This window comes from Rhinolophus hipposideros (assembly GCF_964194185.1).
Source record: "Rhinolophus hipposideros genome assembly, chromosome: X".
Taxonomy (NCBI): domain Eukaryota; kingdom Metazoa; phylum Chordata; class Mammalia; order Chiroptera; family Rhinolophidae; genus Rhinolophus; species Rhinolophus hipposideros.
Window position 1 is genome coordinate 126,402,418 of NC_138046.1, and position 26,939 is coordinate 126,429,356.

The 26,939-nt window shown below is 42.0% G+C and overlaps 1 protein-coding gene across 1 annotated transcript; it reads right to left on the minus strand.

The window, feature by feature from the left end:
* Positions 1–947: 947 nt before the first annotated feature.
* On the minus strand, positions 948–24,922 carry ARSF (arylsulfatase F; the record flags this gene model as incomplete). Its single annotated transcript, XM_081043121.1, has 10 exons — positions 948–1,318; positions 1,702–1,823; positions 5,808–5,970; positions 7,501–7,635; positions 13,651–13,787; positions 17,219–17,642; positions 19,420–19,542; positions 21,613–21,734; positions 23,551–23,700; positions 24,912–24,922. 10 exons carry the CDS (start codon positions 24,920–24,922, stop codon positions 948–950), a joined length of 1,758 nt encoding a protein of 585 aa, XP_080899247.1.
* Between the last annotated feature and the right edge of the window lie 2,017 nt (positions 24,923–26,939).

Genomic DNA, 26,939 nt, shown 5'->3' on the forward strand with positions numbered 1-26,939 from the left:
CCGTCAGGCCCTGCCATCACCCCGGTCAACAACCAACCCTGTCCAGTGAGCTGTGTTGCCAGCGTTTTCTTGGATATTGTGTTTTGTGTTTTCCCATCCCATCGTGTCTGCACAACACCCATTTTGTCTCCTGCCTCTGGTGAGATCAAAGCAATTACTCTTGAGATAATACTCAAGATAATTAATGACCCACCCACAGCTCGTGTAAGTGTCTGAGCACGTTTAAGGTAGGTTAACCTATGATGTTGGCTCTTTCAGCCGGTGTATTGTCAGCTTACGATGGGTTTATCAGGATGTAACCCGATCATACCATCATACGTCAGGGAGAGTCTGTAGACAGTTTTAATGTATTGTTACTTACACGGTGGGAGGTTTGCCTCTCCCGGCTATCAAGTTTCACGTACACAGGCCCTCACTTGTAGCTTGTGGAGTCTGCTTTAAAGAACAAGAGAGCCAGAGGGACAGATGGCTAGCAATGCCGCTTTCCTAGCACTGAAAACCAGATTTAAAAACTTGGGAAATGGGCAGCCCGGTGGCTCAAATGGTTGGAGCGCTGTGCTTCTAACACCAAGGTTGCTGGTTCGATCACCACATGGGCCAGTGAGCTGCGCTCTCTACAGCTAAGATTGTGAATAATGGCTTGAACCAGACTTGAGGGGGAGGGAGGAGGACTCAGAAAATAAGATAAACACTGAGCACCAAGAATCCAAAAAAAAAAAAAAAAGTTCACGGACATTTAATAATCTGGAACGGACATTTAATAATCTAGAATGGTAGATGGACATTTAATAATCTAGAATGGTAGATGGACATCCAGTTATAACCAATGGACATTTAATAATCTGGAATGGTAGATGAATGTATTGCCTGTCAAACCCATTCCTTGCGAATTTGAAAGTGCCAAGGGTGGCGGCCTTTGGCTGCTCGCTGTCCATCATAGTTTGTCTTTAGAACCCCAGGTTTGAGGTGTTCCCCTCCTTGTCACACAAGCAGAATGGGAACACCCCACAACAGGGCTTCAGCCATATACGGTCCGTATTCAGTTCTTTCCCAAGCTGCAACTGAACCGGGATGATGGTTTTTCTGTGTTCCTGCACGGCGTTGGCCACCGTCTTAATCACTAAATCATAGAGGGGCTCTGTGTCACCTGTCAGGGGTGTGGACTCGGACGGGTCTCTGGACAGGTCGAAGAGCAGAGGAGGGTCATGGTATGTGACCCTTTTACCCGAACAGGCACAGCCCTTGGTCCCATAACACGCCTGAGCTCCCGGTGGCTGGAACACTGGTGTCACATAATGAACCTTCCACACTGCCTGGCCTGGAGAAGAAGAGACACATCACAGACATGCAACCTAAGTACCCACTTCCTGTGTGTTCTGCCCCCTTCTCGAGCATTCTTCTGGTCTTTCTCTTTATCAACCTTTAGAATGTCAGCATCCCCTATTGGATAATGTCTCACATCTTTTCCAGCCGTCATGAGTCCTGTTTCTCAAAGTTGACATTTCTGGAAGTGACCTCCCTGCTTTTCTGAGGAAGAGCAATTCTCAGAAACTTTTCTGAGAAGGTAATTTCAGTGGCCTTCCCTGGACGACAAGGACTGGTCTTGCAGGTAGGGGAGGGCAGAAAATGGGAGAGCATGGAGGGTCCCTCTGAGTGACCCCACTTGTGGCATCTGCAGGGACCAGGGGCTCGTGTACTTACTGTCCTTTGGGTTCCAGCGTGCAGCATGGAGGTACACACCACAGTAATGGAAGAGAAACTCGTGCTCTGAGTGCTGGACGGCACCATGAAGCAGGGGCATGAGGTTTTGGCCATCAATCACCCTGCAAGGACGTAAAGCAAAGGACATTGACCATCACGGTGGTCAGTGCACTCCCTGACATTCCCCCAGAGAACAGTGTACTGCTGAGAATTTAGGGAAATCCATGCATGCTCTCAGGGAGACAGAGAGAGAAAGAGAGAGATGAGAACAACAAGCTTTTAGGGCCACAGAGGGTCTCAACAGCTCAGAGGCTCCGACGACTTCACAAATCAGAATTTCATTTGCAGGTGTATCACTCCCCTGAAACGGGAGATTTTATAGAATCTCTAAACAACTATATGCTTTTTTTTTTTGGTCTCATATCAGAAAATGTATCTTATACCTCATATTAGAAAACAATACCATGTTTCCCCGAAAATAAGACCTCGCTGGACCATCACCTCTAATGTGTCTTTTGGAGCAAAAATTAATATAAGACCCAGTATTATATTATATTATGTTGTATTATATTATATTTAAGACCAGGTCTTATATTAATTTTTGCTCCAAAAGATGCATTAGAGGTGATGGTCTGGCTAGATCCTATCTGCAGAGAAACAGTTATAATAAAACCTACCTCATAATAGAAAATAGGATAATAAGTCCCAGATAATCCTTAAACAATGATCATAAAAGAAAGAAAACCGTCCTTATGCTCATATAGAATCATGGCCTGTGTTGATAACCCTTTCAAAAACTACTGGAACTAACAGGTAAATTTAGCACGGTCATGCATTCAAGGCCAACTTTAAACAAAAATCTATTTTATTTCTATATTTTAGCAATGGATACTACTCTTTTAAAAATACCGTTTATTACAGCATTAAAAAACATGAAATATCCTCTTTTTTAATGTTAAAACTTCATATGCTAAGTGCCAGAAAACATCTGAAAGGAGAAATAAATGGACAGATAGACCATGTTCATGGATTGGAAGACTCAAATGGTAAAGATATCAATTCCCCACAAATTGATCTATAGATTTAATGCAATTGCAATAAAAAGAAACATCCTACAAGGCTTTTTTTGTATAAATTGAGAAACTTATTGTGAAATTTGTAGGGGAAAACAAGAAACCTAGAATCACCTAAACAATTTTGAAGAAAGAAAGGAAGGAAGGAAGGAAGGAAGGAAGGAAGGAAGGAAGGAAGGAAGGAAGGAAGGAAGGAAGGAAGGAAGGAAGGAAGGAAGGAAAGAAGGAAGGAAAGAAAGAAAGAAAGAAAGAAAGAAAGAAAGAAAGAAAGAAAGAAAGAAAGAAAGAAAGAAAGTTTTCAAACTTGCACTACATGATTGCAACATTTACAAGAAAGCTAGAGTAATCAAGACCATATAGTATTGACATAAGGATAGACATGTGAATCAAAGGAACAGGAACATGTCCAGAAATAGACCAGTGATGGAGTTTCAATTGATTTTCAACAAATGTCCAAAGTAGTTTACTACAGAAAGAACCGTCTTTCAATAAATGGCACTAGGAACAATAGACATCCAAATGCAAGACAAAATAAATCACAAACTTATTGACTATATCCCCTACTGTAATAATGTTCTACGGTGTCAGGTGGTTACTAGACGTACCATGGTGATCACTTCTTTAGGTCTATAAATGTTGAGTAACTATGGTGTACACCTGAAACTAATATAATATTGTATGTTAGCTATATTTCAATAAATTCTTTTTTAAAAGAGAAAAAGATCACAACCTATACTTCACACTATATGAAAAATTTGCACACAATATCAACCATAAAGCCTAATGTAAAACATGAAAGTATAAGACCTCCAGAAGAAAATGTAAGAAATTTTTGGTAACCTTGAAATGAGAAAATGCTCTTTTAGACATAGCGTAATAATCACAGTCTATAAAAGAAAAAAATCACACAATAAATTGACCATTATCAAAACTGAAAGCTTCTGCTGGTCCAATAACAATGTAAGAAAATGAAAAGGTGAGCCACAGACTGGGAAAAAAATATTAGCAAAACACATATCTGATAAAGAAGTTGCATCCAGACTGTGTAAAGAGTTCTTACAATTCAACAATAAAAAAATAAAACACTCTCAATTGAAAAATGGACAAAAGATTTGAACAGACTCTTCACAAAGAAGAGTATGGGTGGTAAATAACTACACACAGAGGTGTTTAACATCATTAGATACCAGGGAAACACAAGTTGGCACCACACTGAGATTCTAGTTGGCACTTATCATGGTTAAAATTAAGAACACTGGTGATTCCAAGTGTTGTCAAGGATATAGAGCAACTGAAACTTTCATTTATTGGTGGTGGGAATGCCAAGTGGTTCAGCCATTTTAGAAATCAATCTGACAGTTTCTTATGAAGTTAAACATATATTGATACTATGACCCAGATTCCCCACTCCTGGCATTTACCCCAAACAAATAAAAAATTGATGACCACACAAAGATGTCTATGAAAATGTCCAGTGCAACTTGAATCATGACAACCCAATTTATTTCTGCAAAGCATGCATGCCTTCATTTTCCCTTGAAAACTGAAATGTAGAGGAAAGGAAGATATGATATTTTTTTGAGCTAATTTTGAAAAAAAAGTAAAAATCAAATCATTTCCATGAGGGAATCCTAATCAGAGCTTACAGCACACTATTACTTAAGATCGAGTTTCCAGATAGCCCTTTGTGAGTCCAAAATATAGACTAGTAGCAATGCCCCAAAGTCAAAGCACCTCATTAATAATTGAGAAAAAAAAATATGACTATGATAGGCTTAGCAACTTTAAAAAGTTGCATGTAGTACTAATGCTATCATCTTTTTTTTAAAAAAATGGATAATTTAGCTGAAATTGATACTCTCCTTCTAAGTAAAAGGGAGCTTTATTCAGTTATCATTTTATATGAATTCTCAGTAAATCCTATTGTCGGAATCTAAAGAACAAAATAAGCAACAGTAACACAATAAAAGAAACCCAAAACAAAACAGGAACAGACTCATAGATACAGAGAACAAACTGGTGGTGGCTGGGGGTTGGGGGGGCATGGGGGACGGTGAGAAGCTGGGTGAAAATGAGAAAGGATTAGAAGTACACATTGGTAGTTACAAAATAGCCACGGGGATGTACAGTATAGGAAATATAGTCAATAATATTGTAATAATTGTGTGTGGTGCCAGTGCGGACTAGACTAATTGGGGACACCACTTTGTAAGCTATACAAATGTCTAACCATTGTGGTGGACACCTGAAACTAACATAAAATAATATTGAATGTCAACTATAATAAAAGAAAAAAAATAAAGGATTAAAGAAAATTGAGAACGTGGTTTTATTTGTTTGTTTCTAATTAGCTTTTGAACACATTGTACTTTCATTCCAAATGAGATCAGCTCCATCGCATGAAGAAAGAAACCTTAAAATAACTCTTTGCACTTCAAAGGGAAAAATGGCAGTGGGTTGGAGCTATTGGATTTGCTTAGAAAGCTGCGATCAATGAACGATCAGAAAATCAGCTTCAAACTGACTCTAATTAGGTCAGTTATGCCAGTGGGTGTAAAAATGCAATCTGAAGAACTTGTCCTGATGGAATTAAAACATTCAGGATTAAGTTCAAAGTATTCATAGAATGCCTTTCCTTCATCTGAGCCTTCTGAATCTTGCACACCAGACACTAGGGAATTGTTCTTTTTTTTTTTTTAATCTTATATGGATGACTGAGTTTGACCAGCCACGTTCCTCTCTCCAAATTTTCCTGTCTTCATGTACCTCCCAAATAAAAACTAAAGTGTCTAAGATGGGCCATCATAGTGCAAAAATCGATGACTAGTACATGAATAACACTCAATAAACAGCTATATACAAAGGTAAAAATTACCTAGGTGCTGGGGAGAAAGTGTACCTGTTGGGTCTGAGTTTGTCTCCTTTGTCCAGAATCCTCTCAAGACAAAGAAAGAAGAAAAAGAAGGAAAAGGAGGAGGAGAAGAAGGAAGAGAAGAAAAAGCTTTGTTAATAGATCGTATTATATGACATCACCTGTCCTGAGGGACAGTGCCTCCTGTCAGTGCTGCTACAGTTGGCAAAATATCCATCAAGCTTGTAGGCTCCTCGATTACTTTTCCAGCTGGTAATTTTCCAGACCATCGGAAAAGTCCAGGCACACGGATTCCACCTTCCCAGCCGCCCATGCCTTTCCCACCTACAGGGCAAGGTAGTGGAGTTCCAGTTAAAATCGTCACTGTCATAAGAGTATTTGTAAATCAACATCAAGAAAGACAATCTCTGCTCAGTGCCTCCCACGAGCAGAGTCCTGATGGGGTCAGCAGTACGTGTCCACGGAACTATGTTTTCTTGGGCTGCTGATAGGTTGTTGATTAAATAATTAACTAACCGTATTCTCTCTGCCTAGAACACTGTTTTCTCAGGTACACAGCAACTTTGTTTCAAGCCTCTTTCAGTACGAATATCTTTCTCTACGAAGACGTTATTTAAAATGGCAGTCTCATCCCAGGATTTTTTTCTACCCTATTTTTCTCCATTCTTTCCTGATCTACTTTTCTGTAGTATTTACTACCTTCTGCCATATCAGATACTTCACTTTTTTTTTCTGACGTTGCCTCTTTCCACAAGAATATAAATTCCATGAAGGTGGGATTTTTGTGTGTGTTGTTCATTCCTGAATCAAGCCTGCTGAAAACGAATTGAATGGAATAGGATGGGAATATGCAAATTTACTGCTTAATCGAAGGCGTTACTGAGAATGAGAGCAGGAGGCAATGATGACACAAAGAAGAATGGCCATCCTATTATTTCATTCAATTACTCAAAGTAGAGTTGAACTCGTAGCATGCTTAGCAATGGAGATATGTTGAAAGTTCTCACAAGAAAAACATAAAAGTTTCCTTATTAATTTGTTTTGTTATTTAAGCACACACTTTAGTTGTGCAAGCCCTAAGCTGCAGATACTCTCACCCTTCTGCCAGAGTGAGGCAAACACTTCATCTCATTCAGACAGAAATCATCATTTCCTACTGAACCCGACTATAGAATCCATATTTGCATGAACAAGAACGTAGTTTCCTCTAGACAACACTTTAGAATCTCTTTCAGTCCCTCTGATAAAATGTGCCGAACGTCTTCCAGATAATTTTCTTACACCATCAAGGTACATGTCAACAGATAAGGTCAATGTGGTTGGTGGGGGGTGGGCAGGTTTTCAAGGACCAAGGGTCACAGTAGGACATGGAATTAGCACGTGTGACTTGAATTGTAAAGCCTTAGACAAGCTTGGCAGTATCTCTGGAGGACAGCACCAGAACTCCTTCCACAGCTCCTGAGTGGTCAAGGAGCCCCTGGTTTGTTTCCTCTGTGGCCCCATTACTCCTTATTCCATCTGCTGTCAGTCCTCTTGTAGGTATAATCAATCATTATTCAACTCATTTAAAGAGTTCTTGTAGTCATCTGCTTACGTTAACTATCTTCAATCTCATCAGATTATGAGGGAAGCCTATTTCCAGAGGTGTCTTCTAGCACTTCCTAGAAATGACTTAAGGTCAATATCCTTGGGTTTTGGCCCTGCTGTTTATTTTTACTAAACAATCAATCAATCAACCAATGAAACGTGCTCAGGTTTTCATGCCTTCATCTCATCACATCATGGGTTTTTATCGCACGGAGAACAGGAGAGCTTATTCCCAAGCAGACCCCACACCTCACCTTGCCCCCTCACCTTTGTAGATTCCATTCCATCCACCCAGCTGGACATGGCCCAGCCTGGACTCCAATTTCCCTCCGTGGTCTGATGTGAAGTAGATGAGGGTGTGGTTTCTCAGTCCCAAATTGTCAATGGCAGCGAGAAGCTTGCCTGGAAAATACAAAAGGGGTGCATAACACGAAGGACATTATGAGATATGGGTGGTCATACTCTCCTCAAGAGCTGCACATTTCTTTCGGAGTCATTGCAGACAGGTTTCTCATCTGAGATATCCCATTTTACACTCGCAGGAGTCATGTGTGAGTGTGCCCATCTTCTCCATTTCCCACCAGCATCTCCTGTCTAAGATGTGATTATGTCAAATCGGGTGAAAACAGATTTCTTCCTATGCCAACACTCACTTTTATACTTTCAATATATAATATAAGTTACGTTAGGCTCTTGGTAATTTTTTTTGGGGGGAAGGGGTTCTCGTGTTTCTATTATTGATTTGTAAGGACTCTTTATTTATTAAGGAATTAAAACAATGTCATGTAATTGCTAATGTTTTCTCAATGTGCAAGGTGCTTCATGTAGGCTATGTATGATGGATGCTTTTGACATTAAATCAAATCTAACGATTTTTGCCTTTCCCCATCTTTGCATGGTTTTTACTAGCTATGCTCCTTATCCAGAGAGAAACAATATTTAACTGTAGTTCCTTCCAGCTTGTGCTTAGCTTCATTCAATGTCCTTAATTTGCATGGAAAAAATATGCCAATTCAATTCATGGTGTTTTTTCCTAAATCAACTGTGTGAGTTTCCTAAGTCTATTGTAACAAATTATTACAAGCTTCATGTCTTAAAACAACAGAGATTTTTTTTTTCACCCTCACAATTCTGGAGGCCAGAAGTCCTAAAATGTTGGCAGCCTCTCTCTCTCTCTCTCTCTCTCTCTCTCTCTCTCTCTCTCTCTCTCTCTCTCTCTCTCTCTCTGTCTCTCTCTCCTCTCCCTCTCTCTCCTCTCCCTTTCCTCTCCCTCTCCGTCTCTGTTTCTCTCTCTCTCTCAACTCCCTTGCCTCTTCCTAGCTCCTGATGGTGGCTGTCAATTTTTAGCATTCCCTGGGCTATACATGCATCTCTCCAATCTCTGCCACCTTTGTCACATGGCCTTGTCACTCCCGTGTGTGTCTGTATCTTCACACAGCATGCTCCTCTGTGTGTTTCTATCTCTGTTTCTCTTCCTCTCCTCTAAGGACACCCACCATATTGCATTAGGGCCTATCCCAATGACTTCATCATACCTTGATTTCCCCTTCAAAGACCCTGTTTCCAAATAAGGTCCCATTCACAGGTACCAGGGTTCAGAGTGTGTTCATATCTTTTTAGGAGACACATTTCTACCCATGTCACTGACTTCCCCCAGGGTATTCCATCCCAGCTGCCTTGATGTAGAAAGCTTCCTTGCTCATAAGTCCTTTTCCTCATTGGACTTGCTCTCAGGCTATCTACTTGCGCTTCACTGATAGGAATCCTGCACCAGTGTGTCTGGATTTGTAGTGTTATTTTCAGTACTACCTGCTTTGTGCTCACAGAACTGACTCCTAAAGCAACACCCATCCTTGGAACATTTCACATTTCTTACCAGTCAATTCCTCTATTGCCCAGATTGTCATTGTTGTCTCGGTAACGAGAACCAGCCCCCAGCTCACAGTAAGTACAGCTTTAATTAGAACCACATTAAACCCCTAGATTAATTTTGGAATAACTAATATTTTGTTATCTAATCACTCTTCTCATCTAGAAAGGGGTATAGTTAATTACCCAATTTTAATAATTAATTAAAGTGTTAATTAATTAACATTTTCCTTTATAAGGGAGTTATCCCCAATACTACCATTTATTTTTTGAAAACTTATTTCTAAATGTTTAATGGTTGATATTGGAGCTCTAGGAATAATACCTCATCACTTACTTAACTTGAAATGGGTTATTTTTAACATAAAGAAAACCCACTAATTTCCATGGCTATACTTAACACAAATATTGTAGCATGTATATGTATACATGTAAAATATATATTAATATAGTAATATAATATAATATAGTATAGTACAATATAATATAATATAGTATAGTATAATATAATATAATATAATATAATATAATATAATATAAATGCAGAGGGTGCCAAAACAATGTATACACTTTTTAAGAAAGGAAAAAACTGTATTAAAATTATGCTGTTGGGAACCACTTTGAGCACCTCTTGTAATTGCAGAAGTCAAATGTGACGTTATTCATCTTTCGTTATTGGTATATACTGAGTATTACAATTTTAATACAGTTTTTCTTTTCTTAAAATGTGTGCACATTTTTTTGGCACCCTCTGTATATAAGTAGAAAATGTATGTATAATAAACTGATTATACTAGTACACTAATGTTATTCTACTAGCATAATATCTAATTATCTCAATATCTCATATATCTCTCAATACATACATTATTACATATATTATTTGTATAGTATACTATTAATGAGGTAATACATATATAATATATAAGTCATATAGTATATGTTATTTTATATATAGCATGAAACACTATATATATAAATAGTATATATATTTAAGTCGATGCTAAAAAACATGTACGCATTTTCATGACTGTCTAATCATTTTTTTAAAAAACCTCTCAAACCGTTAAGAATAAAATCAGTTCAAAACTTTGGCCAACATCATGTGTAAGGGTAAAACAAGGAAGCTATTTCATTAATATATGCTGTAAAATAAGAGTTTTCCTGTCACTATGATTATTAGAACTTATTGTTCTTTGATAACCTGATTAATGCAATCAACATAAAAAATCCGTGTGTGTAGAATAAGAGATAAACTTGATATTAACTGCAACGAACATAATTGTTTATGTTGTAAACTCTACAAGGTTTCGTAAAACAGTTATTATGTTTTAAATATATTAAATATATTATCTGTAATATATTCAATATGCAGAATATGTTTATAATATTTTATACAATCTATGGTTATATAACATATATATTAAAATACACAAATATCATATTATATGTTTATATAACATAACATAATCATCATCGTATTACATCATATGTAATATATATGTACTAATATTTATTTGATTCGACTATGGTCTACAAAATCAACCCTTCTATCCTTTACAGGTATTAAGTTACTTTGAGATTTTTCTATTCTTAATATTTAAATATATTGAAAAATATAAATAGATAGCGGCCAAGGAAATGGTTAACCTTTCTATGATTATTAATGTTATAAATACATATATTTCTATCATCAACTGAAATATGTATATGTTTATATATTAAATATATTTATATAAATCTTAAATTTATCTTATATATTATACATGTATTATATATTATATAAATATATATAATGTATATTATATACATTTCAGTTGATGCTAGAAAGGTGTTTCTAGCCTTTCCATGGCCACTAGTTATTTTTTTAATCTCTCTAAATATTAAGAACAGAAACAGCTAATTATTTCTTTAATCTCCAAATATTAAGGACAGAAATATCTCAAAGCAACATGATGCCTGGAAAGGATATACCTGTCCAGGTTGAAAACCCTAGAGATTTAGTTGATGCTGGAAATATGGGGGTGTAACTTTCTGAGACAGGTTTGCGTTCTCCGTGGCTGGTGGTGCCCTGCCCAGTGGAGCTGGCCGAACGCTCCTTACTGACCCATCCTTACACATCCACCCCTGAATCCCAATCCCATCCCTCCTGACTGAGTGCAAACGGGTCCAGCCAAGACTCCGCTCCTGCTCCATCTCTCCTTCCTCCTCCTCATGATAACACTCATCTTCCCCTCCCACTCCTGAGAAACCTGCTGTTGAGCTGAGAACCGCTGACTTCTCTCATTTAGGATGTGTGATTAATGTGGACCCAGAGATTTTCCCATGGGTGGGGGTAGGGTACGGTATTGGCAATGGAACCTCCCACTGGTTTCCAGGAAGCCAGACTTGGTGGGGGGCAGTTTCTGCCGTGTTCCAGATACCCATGAAATGACAACATGGGGTGTCTGAGAGGTTATGAAATGCTTCAGAGAAGATCTTGCTCTCTTTCCCCAACTCTGTCCACATGCACTTTCCACAGCAGCCTCTGAGCTAGAGACTAAGAAAACCCAGGTTTCCATCCTGGCTCACCTGTACGTGACCTGTTGGTACCTTGTGCTTTTGTTTCCTCATCTGTTAACAGGGAGAGTGATGTCGTGCGGGGCGGCCTGCGGGACCTCTGGTCCTGCTCCCCACATAAGAACGCAGGATATGGCAAGGCCAAAAAGGAATAACCACGGAGCCATAGATAGGGGAGTCATACACTATATTCTCTCTGGCGACTGAGCAAGACACATGATCCACAGTCCACCATTCACTTCCCTGCCTGCCAACCAACCAAACAATCAAGGCAGCCCTGCAGTTACATCAGTAGCCAATTGGCTAACCGGTTACAGCTGATGGCCAACCAGCCACAGCTGATAAGTCATTCACCACCTGAGCCAATACCTCCCCACTCGAGGCCCAGAGCCTGGAAACTGCTCTCTGGGGCTCTGTCCCCACAGTGATGATGGTGAACATGGTACCCATGTCCTAAAACATTCATGGGGATTTGTCTAGAGCACCCTTGGAACAGTGCATGTCCCATTAGTGCCATGTGTCAAAGTATTTATTCAACCAATACATCGCATTGCAAGGGCTCTGCCATGTGAAACCTGCATTGGTTTCCAAAAGTAAGCATGATATCCCAACCAGGAGCTGCAGCAAATCAACCTCTCTATGAAACAAAGCAACTATTCTCGGATTGGGGTGCAGTATTGTGATAGCTTCCAGAGTAGATGTTTTGGGGGATAAGTAAATGTGCTTGTGCTTTCGAAATTGCATGTCAAAGTAGTTGATTATTATTCCTAAAAGCCCAATTCTGAGAGGCAAAACATACAAAGCCAATGGCATGTGTATCTCAGTGGCCTTTTCCAAATCCAACTTTTAAATGTGGTAGCATGTCCGCCTACATTTAACACACCCATCCTTTTGTGTAATATTACCAGAATGCCACTGAGAAAATCCTATTGAAACCAAGTTGCACCCAAAGTACCTTCTCTGCTGCCTTCATGCCATGTCTTTAAATTTTATGAAACGAGATATTTTGAAAACAGCTCATTAATTTAAAATTTTAAAGCATCTAGTAAGTAATTTATTGTTTTAGTTATCATATCTAGAGTTTGAATTCCTTACCTCATGTCCTTTCAAAGGCAGAATGATAGGGGGAATGAGCAGAGATTTTGAGATAGAGGGTAATATCAGAAGTACACATTTTAAGAACACTCTGTGTTCTCTCGTCCTGGGGGCAGGTACAAAGTGAGAAGGGGGGAAACACAAACGCACACCACACACCCACAAATAATCACTTACAGACACATATAAATATGTGCATAGATTTGATGACAATCGTGTTTATAGCTAAAATATTTTAAAAATATGTTCTGTGTTTTTTAAGACTGTTTTAACAGCTTCCCCTTGGTCAGGTTTGATTTCCAAAGCCTCTCTTTGTTTACTGACATATACTTCATACCAACATCTTCCATCTGGGAACAAGTATACCTTAAGTTTGCATCTTGCAAACACGTGTGGCCATCATGCTTTCTGCCACTCATGTTGGAAAAGGTGAATGTGTTTTGCCAGTTGATGTATGTATTGTGTAAACAATGGCCATTGTCTCTCTCTGGGGCATTCCCTTATGAGGGTTCTGGACTCTGAGTCGCCAACTCCAAACACACATCTTGGTCCTCAGCAGACCTGAACTAGAGGTGTGCTGTTCAACCAGAGAGTACCATGATCTGATTTCAGGTCCGACCTCAGTTAGAGACACAAGAATGTTGACAAGAGTGCTGGCTGGGAAGCAGCCGATGGGGTGAAAAGACAGGGTAACTACCGACCACAAGGGCTGCGTCTCTTTTGTCAACTGCTTCCATCTGGGACATTGTTTATGCCAAAGACCAGCCCTCCCTAGTGAGAAGGGTTCTCTTCACTCTTCAGATGGTTATCTCCACAGTCTCCTTCACAGGCTGGTTTCTAAGTGTCCCGAATTATCAAATCAGAGGTTCCGTTTACCTAGGTCCAGCCACTTACCCACAAAGAAGTCCATCTCCTGTACATTGTCCCCATATAAGCTGTGCTTGCTGGTGCCAATGAACTTCTCCATCGTGGGGCAGGGTACGTGAACATGAAGAAAGGAGTAAAACAGGAGGAAAGGCTCTTCACGGTGCCTGAGAAAACACCAATCACATCATTGCTGAGTTTTCAACATGTGGAGACATGTTCTCTGGCATACAGACACACTTCCCTTCCTTCCTTTCCACACCCCACGAGAGGGGACACGCACAAAAGGCAGCCCCTTTGAGAGACCATCCTAGCCAGACTGGAGTCCAGAACCCTCCAGCGTCTGGACTCTCCCCCTACTCTGGAGGTGAGGTCACCATAGTTCCTTTGCCTCTCTGATACCAGGAGATGGGTTGGACATACGCTACACTTGGAAGTCGCCACAGAACTATAACTCAAATCCAGCTCTGCGTGGTACACTTTCCAACGGCGCTTGACATCTCAGACTAGGGTCACACCTAAAGAAACACAGAGCATGCTCTCATGGGAGTGTTGTTTTAGCAACGTCGACACTTTCACAACCCGAGAGCAAGCATGGAAAGAAACATCTTGGCGAGCCGTCCTCACACCTTTGCTCCCCTTGGGAGGAATCAGGAAACAAGCTTGACTCTCTCCAATCCTGACCATCTGTCTGCAGGAATGATAGGTCCTCAGCTAGGCAGGGCAGCAGCCACTCTTGGCGAAATTTCTGCTCATGAGCTATCACTGTGTAAGAATAGGAAGGAAACATGGATAAGAAGAAAGAAAGAGTACTCCCAGTGCATTGTGTTAAATGGTGTGCCTCCAAAATTGTCCACCTAGAAATTCAGAATGTACTCTTATTAAGCTGAGGTCATAATGGGGGTGGAGGGTGGGCTCAGAGTCACGTAACCGGTGTCCCTACGAGAAGAGGGCTATTAGGAGATACAGAGGCACTCAGAGGGCAGATGTCATGTGAAAACGCAGAAATTGGAGTGATGTGGCCACAAGGCAGCAGACACCACAGACAGCGGCCAAGTGTGAGAAGGTGGCAGAGCTGGAAGAAACCAGGAAGACCGGTCAGAGGGATGGTAGCCCTGATGACACCTTGAGTTTGGACTTGTGGTCTGCGGAACTGGCAGAGGGTACATGTCTGCTGTGTCTCATCACCCTTTTCTGCCATGTTTTTTATAGTAGCCCTAGTAGCCTAGTAGCACTAACATACGTGTTTTTGAGGAGTGAGGTTCCATGTTTTTATAGGATACATTGAAAGGGGGAACCTGGGAAATAAGAAAGAAGGGGGCTGGTTGGTAGAGAAAAACCAAGATGCATATCCATTCTCTCATCTTAGCTTCCTGTGTGTCTTTGTGAAGGGGGACCCCCTACGATCGTTTGCTATCTTAGACTTGACTGCGTTGCATTTGGTCCCTTTCAGAAAATGTCCTTCTTCAAACCTAAATCAGTAAGACAGAAGGGGTATCTCACACGTCTAGCCCTTTAAAGTTTTAAAATCACTTAACATTCTAAATAAAGCTACCACAATAAAGAGTTATCTCAGCGGGGGTTGCCCGCATACCAGCTCACCTCAAAGATGCCCACTTTTTGTCCCCAGAACCTGTGAATATGTCACCTTACATGACAAGGTGACAACAGAAGCAGAGACAGGAGTGTCGCGGCGACAATCCAAGGAAAGCATGCCATTTCTAGAGTCTAGAACAGACATGAACAGATTCTCCCCTACAGTGTCCAGAAAAAAAAACACCCATTTTGGCAACATCTTACCTTTATCCCCGTAAAATTAATTTCACCTTTCTGACCTTAAGAACCACAAGATAATAAAGGTGTGTTGTGGTAAGCCCCTAAGATGATGGCAGCCATAGGTCACTCATGCACTCAAATCCACGTGAAAGCAGCTCCTAGCATCCTGAGCCTGAGTCACCTGCGTGTGGTTACATTGCCAGGCAATGGAGTCGCTTGTAAACCTCCAGACTCCCTGCTCACCATTCATGCTCTTTCTTTTCGATATTAAGTCACTGTGGATCATATAGACCTTGGTTCTGGCGATCCAAGCACATTTCAACACCAACTTTTCTTTTTTAAAACAAATTATTAATGTAAAACCACGAGCTACAAGGTGTAGGGGTGTTTTAAGATGAATTGGCTGACAGAATGGACAGGGTCACTTATAGTGAACTTTCGGAGTGGTGGAAGCCATCGAGGAACATGGTAGTGGTCTCTGTCAATCTTCCTAGAAATCGGCACCTTTGGAAGAGTACCAGCAAATAAAAGAGTGTGCCCTGCAGGAAACCAGCCATGCAGTTGCACACATCTGCAATGCAAATACGGTTCTACCACCTCAAGGTTCATTCTCTCCCCCTGGGCTACGGGGCAAGGACAACATTAGGTATCAGGGGACACACATTCTTCACCTCCTCAATCAACTCTGCGTGACAGTCAAACATGTCGGCTTGTCCCCTCACCATTGCTGGCTTGGCATATCTCATGCCCAGACCAAATTACTCACACATTCTTGCAAACATTCTTTTACACATGCTTTAACTTCTGCTGGCAGTGCCGGCCCACTCCTTCCTTCCTCTTGCTCTTACTCATCTTTGAATATCTTAGTCAGTCAGCCGAGATACTGTTTTTGAAAGTGTGGCCTCCGGGTGGCCAGTTTGCTCAGTGGTTAGAGCGCGGTGCTCATATCACCAAGGTTGCCTATTCGATTCTCACATGGGACAGTGAGCTGTGCCCTCCACAACTAGATTGAAAATAATGACTTGACATGGAGCTAATGGGTCCTGGAAAAACACACTGTTCCCCAATAAAAATTTTAAAAAAATAGAAAGGAAGAAAGAAAGTATGGCTTCTCCGGTGCTTACAACTGTTACCCTATTTCCTGTCGTTAGTTTGTATACCTCTTGCCATACATACCTGCATGGCAATCAATCAAGATAAAGCCTCAATCAGTGTGGAAAGAGCAAGTGAAAAGAAATGTGTCCACAGCCTTTTTCTGCAAGAAGGTCCGACACGTCAAGGATGGTACACGTACCTAGCTCAGAAAGCTTCCAGTTTTTCTCGACCCAGGCAGCTTTATAATGATCCAAATAGCTCCTTACATATCACATGATTAACAATAAGCCCTCAGATTCTAATTTCTACAGTAGGTTTTTCCCTAACAGGGAGACGCTGCGAGGACCAATGTCTTCTAGTGTCCACTTCTCTGGCGAATATATTTCCCACTGTAAATAAGTGTTGTAATGATAGGCATTGTACATTAATAAGCCAGGGTCATGAGTTTGACTCCAGTGTGAGTCTGGCTGCCTGGTTTATTGAAATGTAAATGTCAAGACCAACAGAGAAATTGTGATTTTAATCACAAGGGGAATCACCCCTTTAGGCCCTGCCTGAAGAGGTCAGGGGGCCTCCAAAACATTCTACTACTGCTTAGCCCAAACAATGGCAGTGTTTAGCAATGCTTAACAGTGCTCAAGTCATGCCCTCTTACTTTAAAAAACAAAAAAACAGTCATTCTTTTATCATTATCATACCATGGATTTTTTGTGTTCATTTCGTTTACCTTTCTAAAAATGAAATGGCCTCTTTCATCATGATGGACCCAGCCCTTTCGGCTTTCATGGGCTGCTCAGTAATCTCCTCCTCTCGCATGAGGATACAGTTCCAATACAGAGCAGATGTGTAGCTGCAGTACCAAAAACCGCCCAGGAGAAAAATAAAAAGAATCATGAGGAGGATGACGAACCAGGGAACACAGAACCAGCGACTGAGTTTCCCGAAGGTGAGGCTTAACGCGGTAACGGCGATCAGCTGCACACAGATCCACAGTCTGCTGCTGATGGCTAATTCCGTGTCCCGTGACAGGTCTGGCCAGCAAGGCATATACAGAGTGAATGGCATGCCATAGAAGTAATCAAACCCATAATTATACGGATGGTGGATGTGGTCACTTCGGTGTCGGCCGTTTAAACCCTGGTGCCATTTGCCTGAAATGAAAGACAGACACACAAAAAAGCATAATAGTCCCCCAAATCATGTGATCGTTCCTCATTTGAAACAATCAGCTCATGTACAAAAACGGAGTAGCAGAGAGTTTTCCTTTCCTTAAAAACCTGAGTTCAGCATGCTCTCATTCTGTGCTCTTCTTCAGTTGGCAGATATTTGTGTTAAGCTCTGGTTGCGAGCGAATAGGTAGGATGAAAAATAAAGGGGGGTGGGGTGCAACTGTGAACTCACAGCAAGGATGTGAATTGGGCACCTTCTCATTCACAGAGAGGACAAGTTGTAGTCACAAAGACAGATCATGATAGAGCCAAGGTAGAGTACAGATAATAGGTACAGAGGTAGGTAGATAGGTACGTATCTATTAGATAGCGAGAGAAATATGAGCGAAGGTGGGTGGATTAATAGAGAGATAAAAGATAGATACGTAGATAAATGACAGATGATGATAGATGGATAGAAGATATGGATGATAGATGATGATGATAGATAGATAGATAGATAGATAGATAGATAGATAGATAGATAGATAGAAAGATGATAGATGGTAGATTTCTGTTCTGCAACTCCACTAAGGTCATCTTCTCTTCTCAATGTCAGATTCATTACCAAAACTGAAGGACCCTAAAATGGCACAGTATCTCATGCCAGTTAAAGCCCAGTCCTCTCAAATCCGGACAGTAGGTCTCACTGCAGAAGGGTCACTGTTAGTTTACTTGTGTCATCTTTGTCAGTGAGCAGAAGGAAGTCCACATGGTTCTGCTTCAGCGAAACAGAGAAGCAGGCCAGACAAGGCGCAGTGAGCGACCCCAGAATGCACAAGGATCCCTGCAAATTCGATGTTATTGTGCAATCTCTGCTCGAAAACATCTGGTGTGTCCCTCCACTGTGCAAAGAATTCAATTCCTTGTCTCTGAAATCAGGGAGACGGGCTATGTTCCACCACGCAAGTAGCCAGAGACCATGGCCATTGCCAAAAGGGGCACCACCGTTTTCTTTTTGGAATTGACCCTCATGACCAACACGAGTGGAGACAGAGGGGAGCTGAGACAGAGGGGTGTGCTGGGAATGGTCCCATGGGGAATTTCTAGGGCAATGCACGTGCTCCTTATCGGGCTTTGGGTGATGGATGTACGGTGTCGAAATGCTCACAGCACCAAAAGTTGATGCACCATACAAAGTTGGTGCTGCTAAGGCTGTTTGGGTTTTCTCAGGAGGACTCATTACACTTCTGGAATTCTGCATGGTGGAGGAGATGACGGTTTCTCAGAGTCTGCAGAGAATAACGTGGAAAGAGAACCTCACTGTGACTCTTTAGCACCTCTGCAAAGATGAAGTCCATTGTGATACGGAAACATGTGGGATGGAAAGGCCTGGGAGGCAGGTGGGAAGGGGTCTTCAGTCATGCCTGGAAAGGGTGAATAGGTAGCATTTACAAAGGAGCATGAGTGTGTGTGTGTGGGAAGGGGCATTGCTATGGTGGCTCCCAGGTGAGCACAGCGCAGTGAGGAGAGACCAGCCTGCCAGTGCCTGAGAAGGACTCTGAGATACGAGCAGCTTCATGTCAGATCCTCAGGTAGGATATGGCCATTGAAATAGCACCTGTGAGCCAGGACCACATAGACAGGAGAGGCCTGCCTCTGCCATAGCCCAGATGCTAACACATTCTAAAACAAAACTTGTCCAAGACAACAGTAAGTCAAAACTAAAGCCGGGCCTATCGGAACTTAACAAAGAGTGACACCGATGACGGCTTCTTACCAATAAGTGCTGTGCTATATCCTTGCTTCTTGGCTATGGCTGCAAATGTCGTTTCATTAAGAGGGAGTCCTCCCGGGACAGCAAGGCTATTGATGACACGGGAATTTACATCAGAAACCATTCCTAAATGTGGTGCGGAAAAAACCAGCACATCAGTAAGTAAGTACCCAATGGATGCAATGAGTAAGCAGGTGCCCACCGGATACAGAGTAAAAGAGAGAGCCTTGGACAGTCGGAGGCAGGGAGGTGGAGAGATGATGACCAGGAAGAGAAAACCATCCTTTAGGGGAAGAAATCCTTCCCTCCAAAGACAGAACTCACACTGGCCCGTAACATAAAACCCCTTCAAATCCTTACGTGCACACCCACGCATGACACCTTCAGATACACACAAACACACCGTTCGGAAAACACTATACACATAGCCTCCTGCATTCTTCCGATGACACAGGATGTAGTGCCCATAGGTCACTGCTGATTGAACAGTGCCTTCCGTGGGCTGGGGAATCCATGGGTCAGAAAAAAAAGGGACATCTCGTGAAATTTTCAAACTTGACTGTGTCTTCAGTAAAACCTTTTTTTTCTGACAATAGGATTTAGTTCTGTTTGTAGTAAAGGTATATAAGGTCAATTCCTGTTCACAACATGACATTGGCGGCCTCTGGGAAGGGAAAACACATTCTTTCTGGATCTCTTATGACAAAACTGGTGTCAGGTAGCAGAACTACCACCCCCATCCGGCGTCTCTGGGAAGTAGCTGAAACTGGGGGGAATTTGCTAAGTCTCATTGAGGGTGCTGGCAGGGTCCTGGATATATTTTTAAATTTGTGGAGCCATCTAATCCTGGTGAACTCTCCAAACTGACCCATCCTGGTTTCCATCCCAAGTAGAATCCAACCTACAGCCACATCAGGGAGAGGAAACACAATTGGGTGAGACAGGACCCAAGCAGGTAAAAAGAAAAAGAAATTCAGATAAAAATGGGAGAGCAGATTAAGGCAGGAGCTCTCAGAGAGAGGGCTGTCATCACTTTAACTTTGACGCAAAAGAAAACTCTTTGAAATTAGATTTTTTAAAACCATACCATCTACAGGAAACACATCTCTTTCTGAGAGGTTAGGAAAACAAGTTTTACATAAACTGAGCAACACAGGTGGGGGGAGTCAAATCACATGCAAGTTTGCTACAAGGCCAAAAGAAAAACAAAACAGAGACTAAATACTTTGACTTTTCCTGGACCCGACTAACCTTATCACAAGCTAAGGCAGATATTGCAAACCTCATGGGATGGCAAAGGTTACCTGACACCCTCAGTAGCGGAAGGAATGAGTCGGTCTTCCCTAAAAATTAGACATCAATACTGGCCTTGGAATGGTATACCCTGGTTGGTCTCAAACTACGGGAGTTATGCCCATAAATGAAGGCCTTTACATAAAGAACCATAGGACCCAGCCGTTTCACTCCTAGTCATGTGTCCAAAAGAATTGAAAAGACATGTCCAAACAAAGCCTGGCACAGGCACGTTCCTAGCAGAACGGTTCATTACAGTCAAAAGACAGAAATAAGTAAGTCATGGGGCCGTCATACACAGCATGAGAAATATAGTCAATCATATGATAAAAATATGGTGTGGTACCAGGTGGGGACGAGACGTAGCATGACGATCACTTCTTCAGGTCTCTAAATGTTGAATAGCTAGGATGTACACCCGAAACTAATATAATATGATGTGTTAGCTCATCAGTGTTAGCTGAATAAAAAAAAATTTTTTTAAAGGAAAAAAGAAGGAAAGAAGGCGGAAACAGCCCACATGGTCCGTCAGTGGAAACAGGCTAAAATGGGGTGATCAACATTTGGGATATTCTCGTGGCCACTTTGTCATGACAGCCAGGTTCTGTTAACTATTCCCTCGCAAGGTAGCTTCTCGTTCCAATCCTGGGGCAGAACCTGAAGCCTACGCCTGGTCACAGGGCATTAACAAGAAAACATCATCATGAGGTGACAAAATGACAAGCCACGACTAGCCACATGGAAGGACCATAGTGACCTTGATGGTGACATCCGTGGCCGTGTATGCAAGCACGCGGGCGTGTTTGCACTTTGGAACTTTACAGGAGTGGCCAGGCTACATTTTTGTCCCCTCCCACCCGAACAGGACAGCAGGCAGAAGCCATGGCATGGGCACTCACACACCTGAACGGATGGCGTATCTGCCGGTGAGGAATGCACTCCTGCTTGGGGTACATAGGGAGGCTGCCGCAATGTGCTGGCTCAGCTTGACACCTTCTGCAGCCAACAGGTCAATATTCGGAGTTCTAGGAAGAGAGATGGAGGGAACATTGGGGAGGGATGCAGGCAGGAGAGACAGAGAGACTGAGAGAAAGACCTAGAGGGACCCAAAGGTAAACAGCTCCCTTCCCGACAACTCCCCAAGCTCAGACAGGGACAAAACCTACCTTGCACGGCGAGCTCATTCTCTATCTTAATCCCACATCTCGGGGACCAGAGGTTGTTTATCACAGGATAGGAATCATTTGATTCTGCGGTACTGTGTCTTCTGAATATATATACTACCTTTTAAGTGATAGATGTAAAATACAGAGGGGGCCAAAAAATGTAGACACATCTTAAGAAAGGGAAAAAATGTATTAAAATGGTAATACTATATACCGATGACAAAAGATGAATACAAGTCATGTGTGACTTCTGCAATGACAAGAGGTGCTCAGTGCCCATAGTCTTCTGATTATGGTGAACTACTGCTTGAGCAACAGTGACCAAAGGGTCCATTTGAATATATTTTTTTCGGTGCCCCTGGTATTGAAGTGTCTCTGGCCTCAGTAATTAAGGCTGAGGATTTAGAGACCTTACTTATGCCTCGATCCTTACACATCAAAGCATGAGTAGAACGCACATGTTCAATAGGTAAAGGTCCCTTGTCTACACACAGGTGGCAAAACCACCACGTGACCGAACATGAAACTAGCTGGAGATTGAAGAGAATGAAAGAGAGCCTTGGATGGAAGACAAACACTTTCCTTGCAGGGTGAAAACCAAACAAAATGAACCTCAAAGTGTTTGTGAGAGAGACTGTGGTCATATGGTGCACAAACAATTCCCAGCTTCACCATGGCATTTTTCTGATCCTTCATGTAAAGCGGAGAACCATCCACCATGTGTTACAGTATAATACCATTTGCAAAGAAAGAAGTTGTTTGTAAACCGCATGTAGGGGGCATCCCTGCCTTCTTTTAGGTTTCCCATTATCATCTCACTTCTCAAGTAACTGGTATTTTCAGCAAAACGTTTACACCCAGCTCTGCACACTCTCTGAAGATATGTGCTCTTTCCTTTCTTATGCCCTTTTTTCAGAGTCCTAACTCGCCTTATCAGAAGCAATCATTAATTTTGCCATCATCTGCTTTGATATCCATCTCTCCACCTCTCCTAATTTTTCTTGCCAAAAGCATAGAAGAGTAGTTTTGCCTTCTGTCAGTAACACCACACTACAATTTTTAATATGTACGAGCCCTACGTCTCAGGACGCTCTACCCCAAAGCTTTACAGAGGCACGGCTCATAGAGATGGCTTTTATAACCCGCCATAAAGCATGGAGTTTCAGTATCCTGTTTGTTTTACTTCTTTCAGAAAGTCTGTTGTCGAAAGAGAAAGACATCGCCTTCAAAAGGGTCTGTTGGCTTTCAAAGTTAGACAACATGGAATGATTATTTCTGCCGAGTAAAAATATATGGAAAAGTCACCACTCATCGTAATAGTCTACATTATATAGCGAGCTCACTTACTACGTGCCAGGTGACTACTTAGCACTCTGCGTGTGTGAATTCACAGGTACGGACTATTCACCTGTGTACACAACACCTGAGGAAACTGAGGTCCGCAGAGCTTACATAACTTGTCCAAAGTTCCCCAGCTCATAAGTACAGAACCAAGATTCCAATCAAGAATCCTGAATTTAACATACCGGAACACTGTTTGCTTCTTTTTTAAAAAAAGAAAGAAAGAAAATCCAACAAATCCATTTGGTGCTGCACGTAGACTCAGTCATAGAATGTGTGAACTGTCCACACCTGAACCATATATAAAAAAGTGTGATCCAACGTGTAGCCTTACCTTATGGTATCATTGCCATAGCAACCCAGGTCTCCAATGCCAAGGTCATCCGCCATTATAAGGACAATATTAGGCTTGTCATCAGTGGCCCTTTGTGCTTGGCAGATGCTTAGAAGGAACCACGTCAAAGATAGGGGGACCAGCCGGCTCCTGAAAAACAAGCATGGACCTTACTGGAGATACACTGATCTGGAAGGCCTCAGGAGGTCACTTCCATGCCAACACCATCTTCTCTGAGTGCAGTGGGATTTGCTGGACAATAGGCTGATCTCTCCAGGATCAGGCCAGGCTCCCGGAGTTCTCTTTCAAAGCAAGCATTGACCATCTCAGTTGAACGGAACCAGCGGTGCGTAGAGAAGACCCTCCTGGTTTCTCAACTCACAGAAAGAAATTGTTCTTCCAGGAGGTGACATCTGAGAATTCAGATCCAGAGATGAATAATGCATTCCTTGAGGAAGAGACGCGAAGACATGGGTCACTCATTGGGACACAGAGTAGGCTGACTGCCCTTCCCAGCGGAATGGGACCGCATATGGATACGGCAACTTTGTTGGAGAAACATTCGTCTGGACCAGGAAAACAGGCAAGCAAGACAAAGGAAAGGGGGGCCACAGAATAAAGGATAAGGGGAGCATGGAAGAAAATTGAATTCTGGAAAAGAAGCAGCCTGGAAACAGAAGACCAACTCCGTCCACTTCAAAATTGCACTCAATTCCAGCTCAAGTCCCGTTTTCTTGAAGAAACATGTAATTCTCGTCCTACTAGAACCCTACTTAGTTATCAGGGAATGGATACTGGACATTACAACTATTGCTTCAATCTCGACTTTGTCTTTAATCATATTGTAAAACCTACCTTAACTACCTCCTCTGGGAGGGAGCAGACAAAGAGTCACTGACCCCCATCTGTTCCCAGAGCCCTTTACTGGTATTTTAAAACCACAGTGGCCCCACAAGATTGCAACTCTATTTTCCCCAAAAACTGTGAACTTCTTGAAGACAGGTGCCGGATGCCCCAGTCTTTCCCTATGGCCAAATCGCAGGAATTACAGAAACACTCTTCCTCTGCCAGAAATTGATTGAGGTGTTTTTTTCTCACCCCAGTTTTACAATATTTTAAAATAACATAGGTGTGTGGGAAATTTGCCATTTCTATTTGTGCCAATCGCATGTAAATCTCTCCTATCTTTTCTTAATTCTAGACTTCCGGAACCCAGGATACCAATCTAGACATCTGATGGCCAACCATCTAAAGAACACATGACATAGAAGGCCTCTGGCAATCAAACTGAATGTGGTAATGTCACCAAATTATCCACATGTTTCAGTGTGTTGCTCATCTGGCTCATGACTTCCCTTTACCTGAGTATCATTCCGTCACCCCAAGTAGTTTCCTCTTTCCTTTGGTCAAAGATATGAGGTCCTGAAAAGAAAAGCAGGTTATCTTCATGAGGATTAAGCTAGGTCCTACTGTGAAATTCTTACTGAATTGGAGAGCCATATCTCTCTGTTTCCAACCTTTCGGAACTGGTTTTCTGACTTTTCAGGGAGCGAATCCTGAGCAGAAAGTGATTTTGCTCTGTTGGCCCGTTTTTAGAGAGTGTGTGCTGTGCCAACTCCTGCAGCCATCTGGCTCATTTAGGCTGTTGAGTGAATTGGCTCCATCCCTAAACCTACCCTAAAACATGTCTGGATGAAAACACACTCCCAATGAGCTACTGAATGTAAGAAGTTAAAGTCAGAACAACTGCTTGGCATGAATTCGAATCACTGGAAAAGGGGAGATTACTTGAATCTATCTCCTTTGTTTCTTCATCATTCCAAAAGGCAGATCACTGCATGGTGATTTTAGGAAAGTTAGTGATTGCATCCCATTGGGGACATGGGGCATGATGACCTAGTAATATGACAGCAAAATCCACGGCGATGAAAGAAAAAAACACCCATCTTCCATCTGCAAGCTATCACTTCTATTGGCACCTAAAAGTAACACTGAGAACATAATACTAATTTCTCCCTTCATAAATCTGTCTTGCTCAAAAACAAGATGACAGACACCGCCAAGAAAAGAAAAAACAAGAAACAATGATTGGTATAGAAAAGGGAAAGGAAGGAAAAGGAGAGAGATGACTCCAACAAAAATTGCTTTGGAATCAACTTGTAGGCTGATCCAATGAGTTCTAGAAAACAGCCACAGGAGCCTCTAAGTTTCAGAGCCCGTCCATGCCGCCTATTACAACAGAAAGATAAACAACAAAAGGGCCAAAAATGTCTACACTCATGCATCTTCTACAGACCACAAAAAAGGCAGAACCCCAACCCTATTCTCTCTCTCTCTCTCTCTCTCTGTCTCTTTCTCTCTCTGCCTATGGCCTCACTGTGTGGCGCCAGCTGTGCTGTGTCCTTTGTCATTTACAGGTCCCGTAAGTAATAAACCCTTGTTTCTTTCAAAATGTCCTGGTGGCTATTTCCTGGCGAAGGGTGCCTTGCCATTATAGTAAGAATCTCAAGGGCTGGTCCAAACACAACATTGGTGATGGATAAGCTAAGACCAGCACAAAACACCTCCCAGCAACTCACAGTGTGTCAGTGGTGTCGTCTGCCCGATGTCTAGGATGGAACTGAAAGGCTGTCCTCAGGAGCTTTTGAATCTTTTGGAAGCCACCTAGGATCTCCAACCAAACGGTAGGCTGCTATCACCAGCACCTTCACCTAGTAGTTATGTTCAGGATGTGCTGACGAAGAAATCTGCACCCCTGATTTGCATGTTGCTCCAGTCTGGGGAAATAAAACAAGAATAACAGTCAGCACAATACCTACAGCCTTCCAGCACTGGCTGACCATTTCTATACGTGGCTGCTGCCAAAATGACTCACGAAGAAGCTGTAATGAAGCCCAGCTTTTCTAAGGATGGTCAATCAATGGCTTTGAGTCCACCGTTGGATTAGAACGACCCGTGTACCTCACAAAAGGACCGAAAGTACAACCTCTTTGCTAAGATTATATCTGACTCACGTTTAGCAAGACAGACAGTGAAGTTGGATTAGGTAGCTCATGGGTGTGTCACCACACCCCAAATGGATTGCTGTTTCAGGGTGAATAAAGTAGAGTGAGTCAGTCTGCCTTCCATCCTCATGCATAAAGTTTCAGGCATCTAAAACCTAAGGCATCTCACACTCAAGGAAAGATTTATAAGCACCCAGGCAAACCAACAAGACCCATTCACTGTGTGGATTAGCTGCATATATTGTCACTCTGCAGCCCTCTTTCACCAACACATTGTTTGTTTGTTTGTTTGTTTGTTTGTTTGTTTGTTTGTTTGTTGAAAGGTGGGATGTTCTGTAAGCAGCACCACTCTGAGGTTCCTTGAAGTCTAGATACCAGATCCTG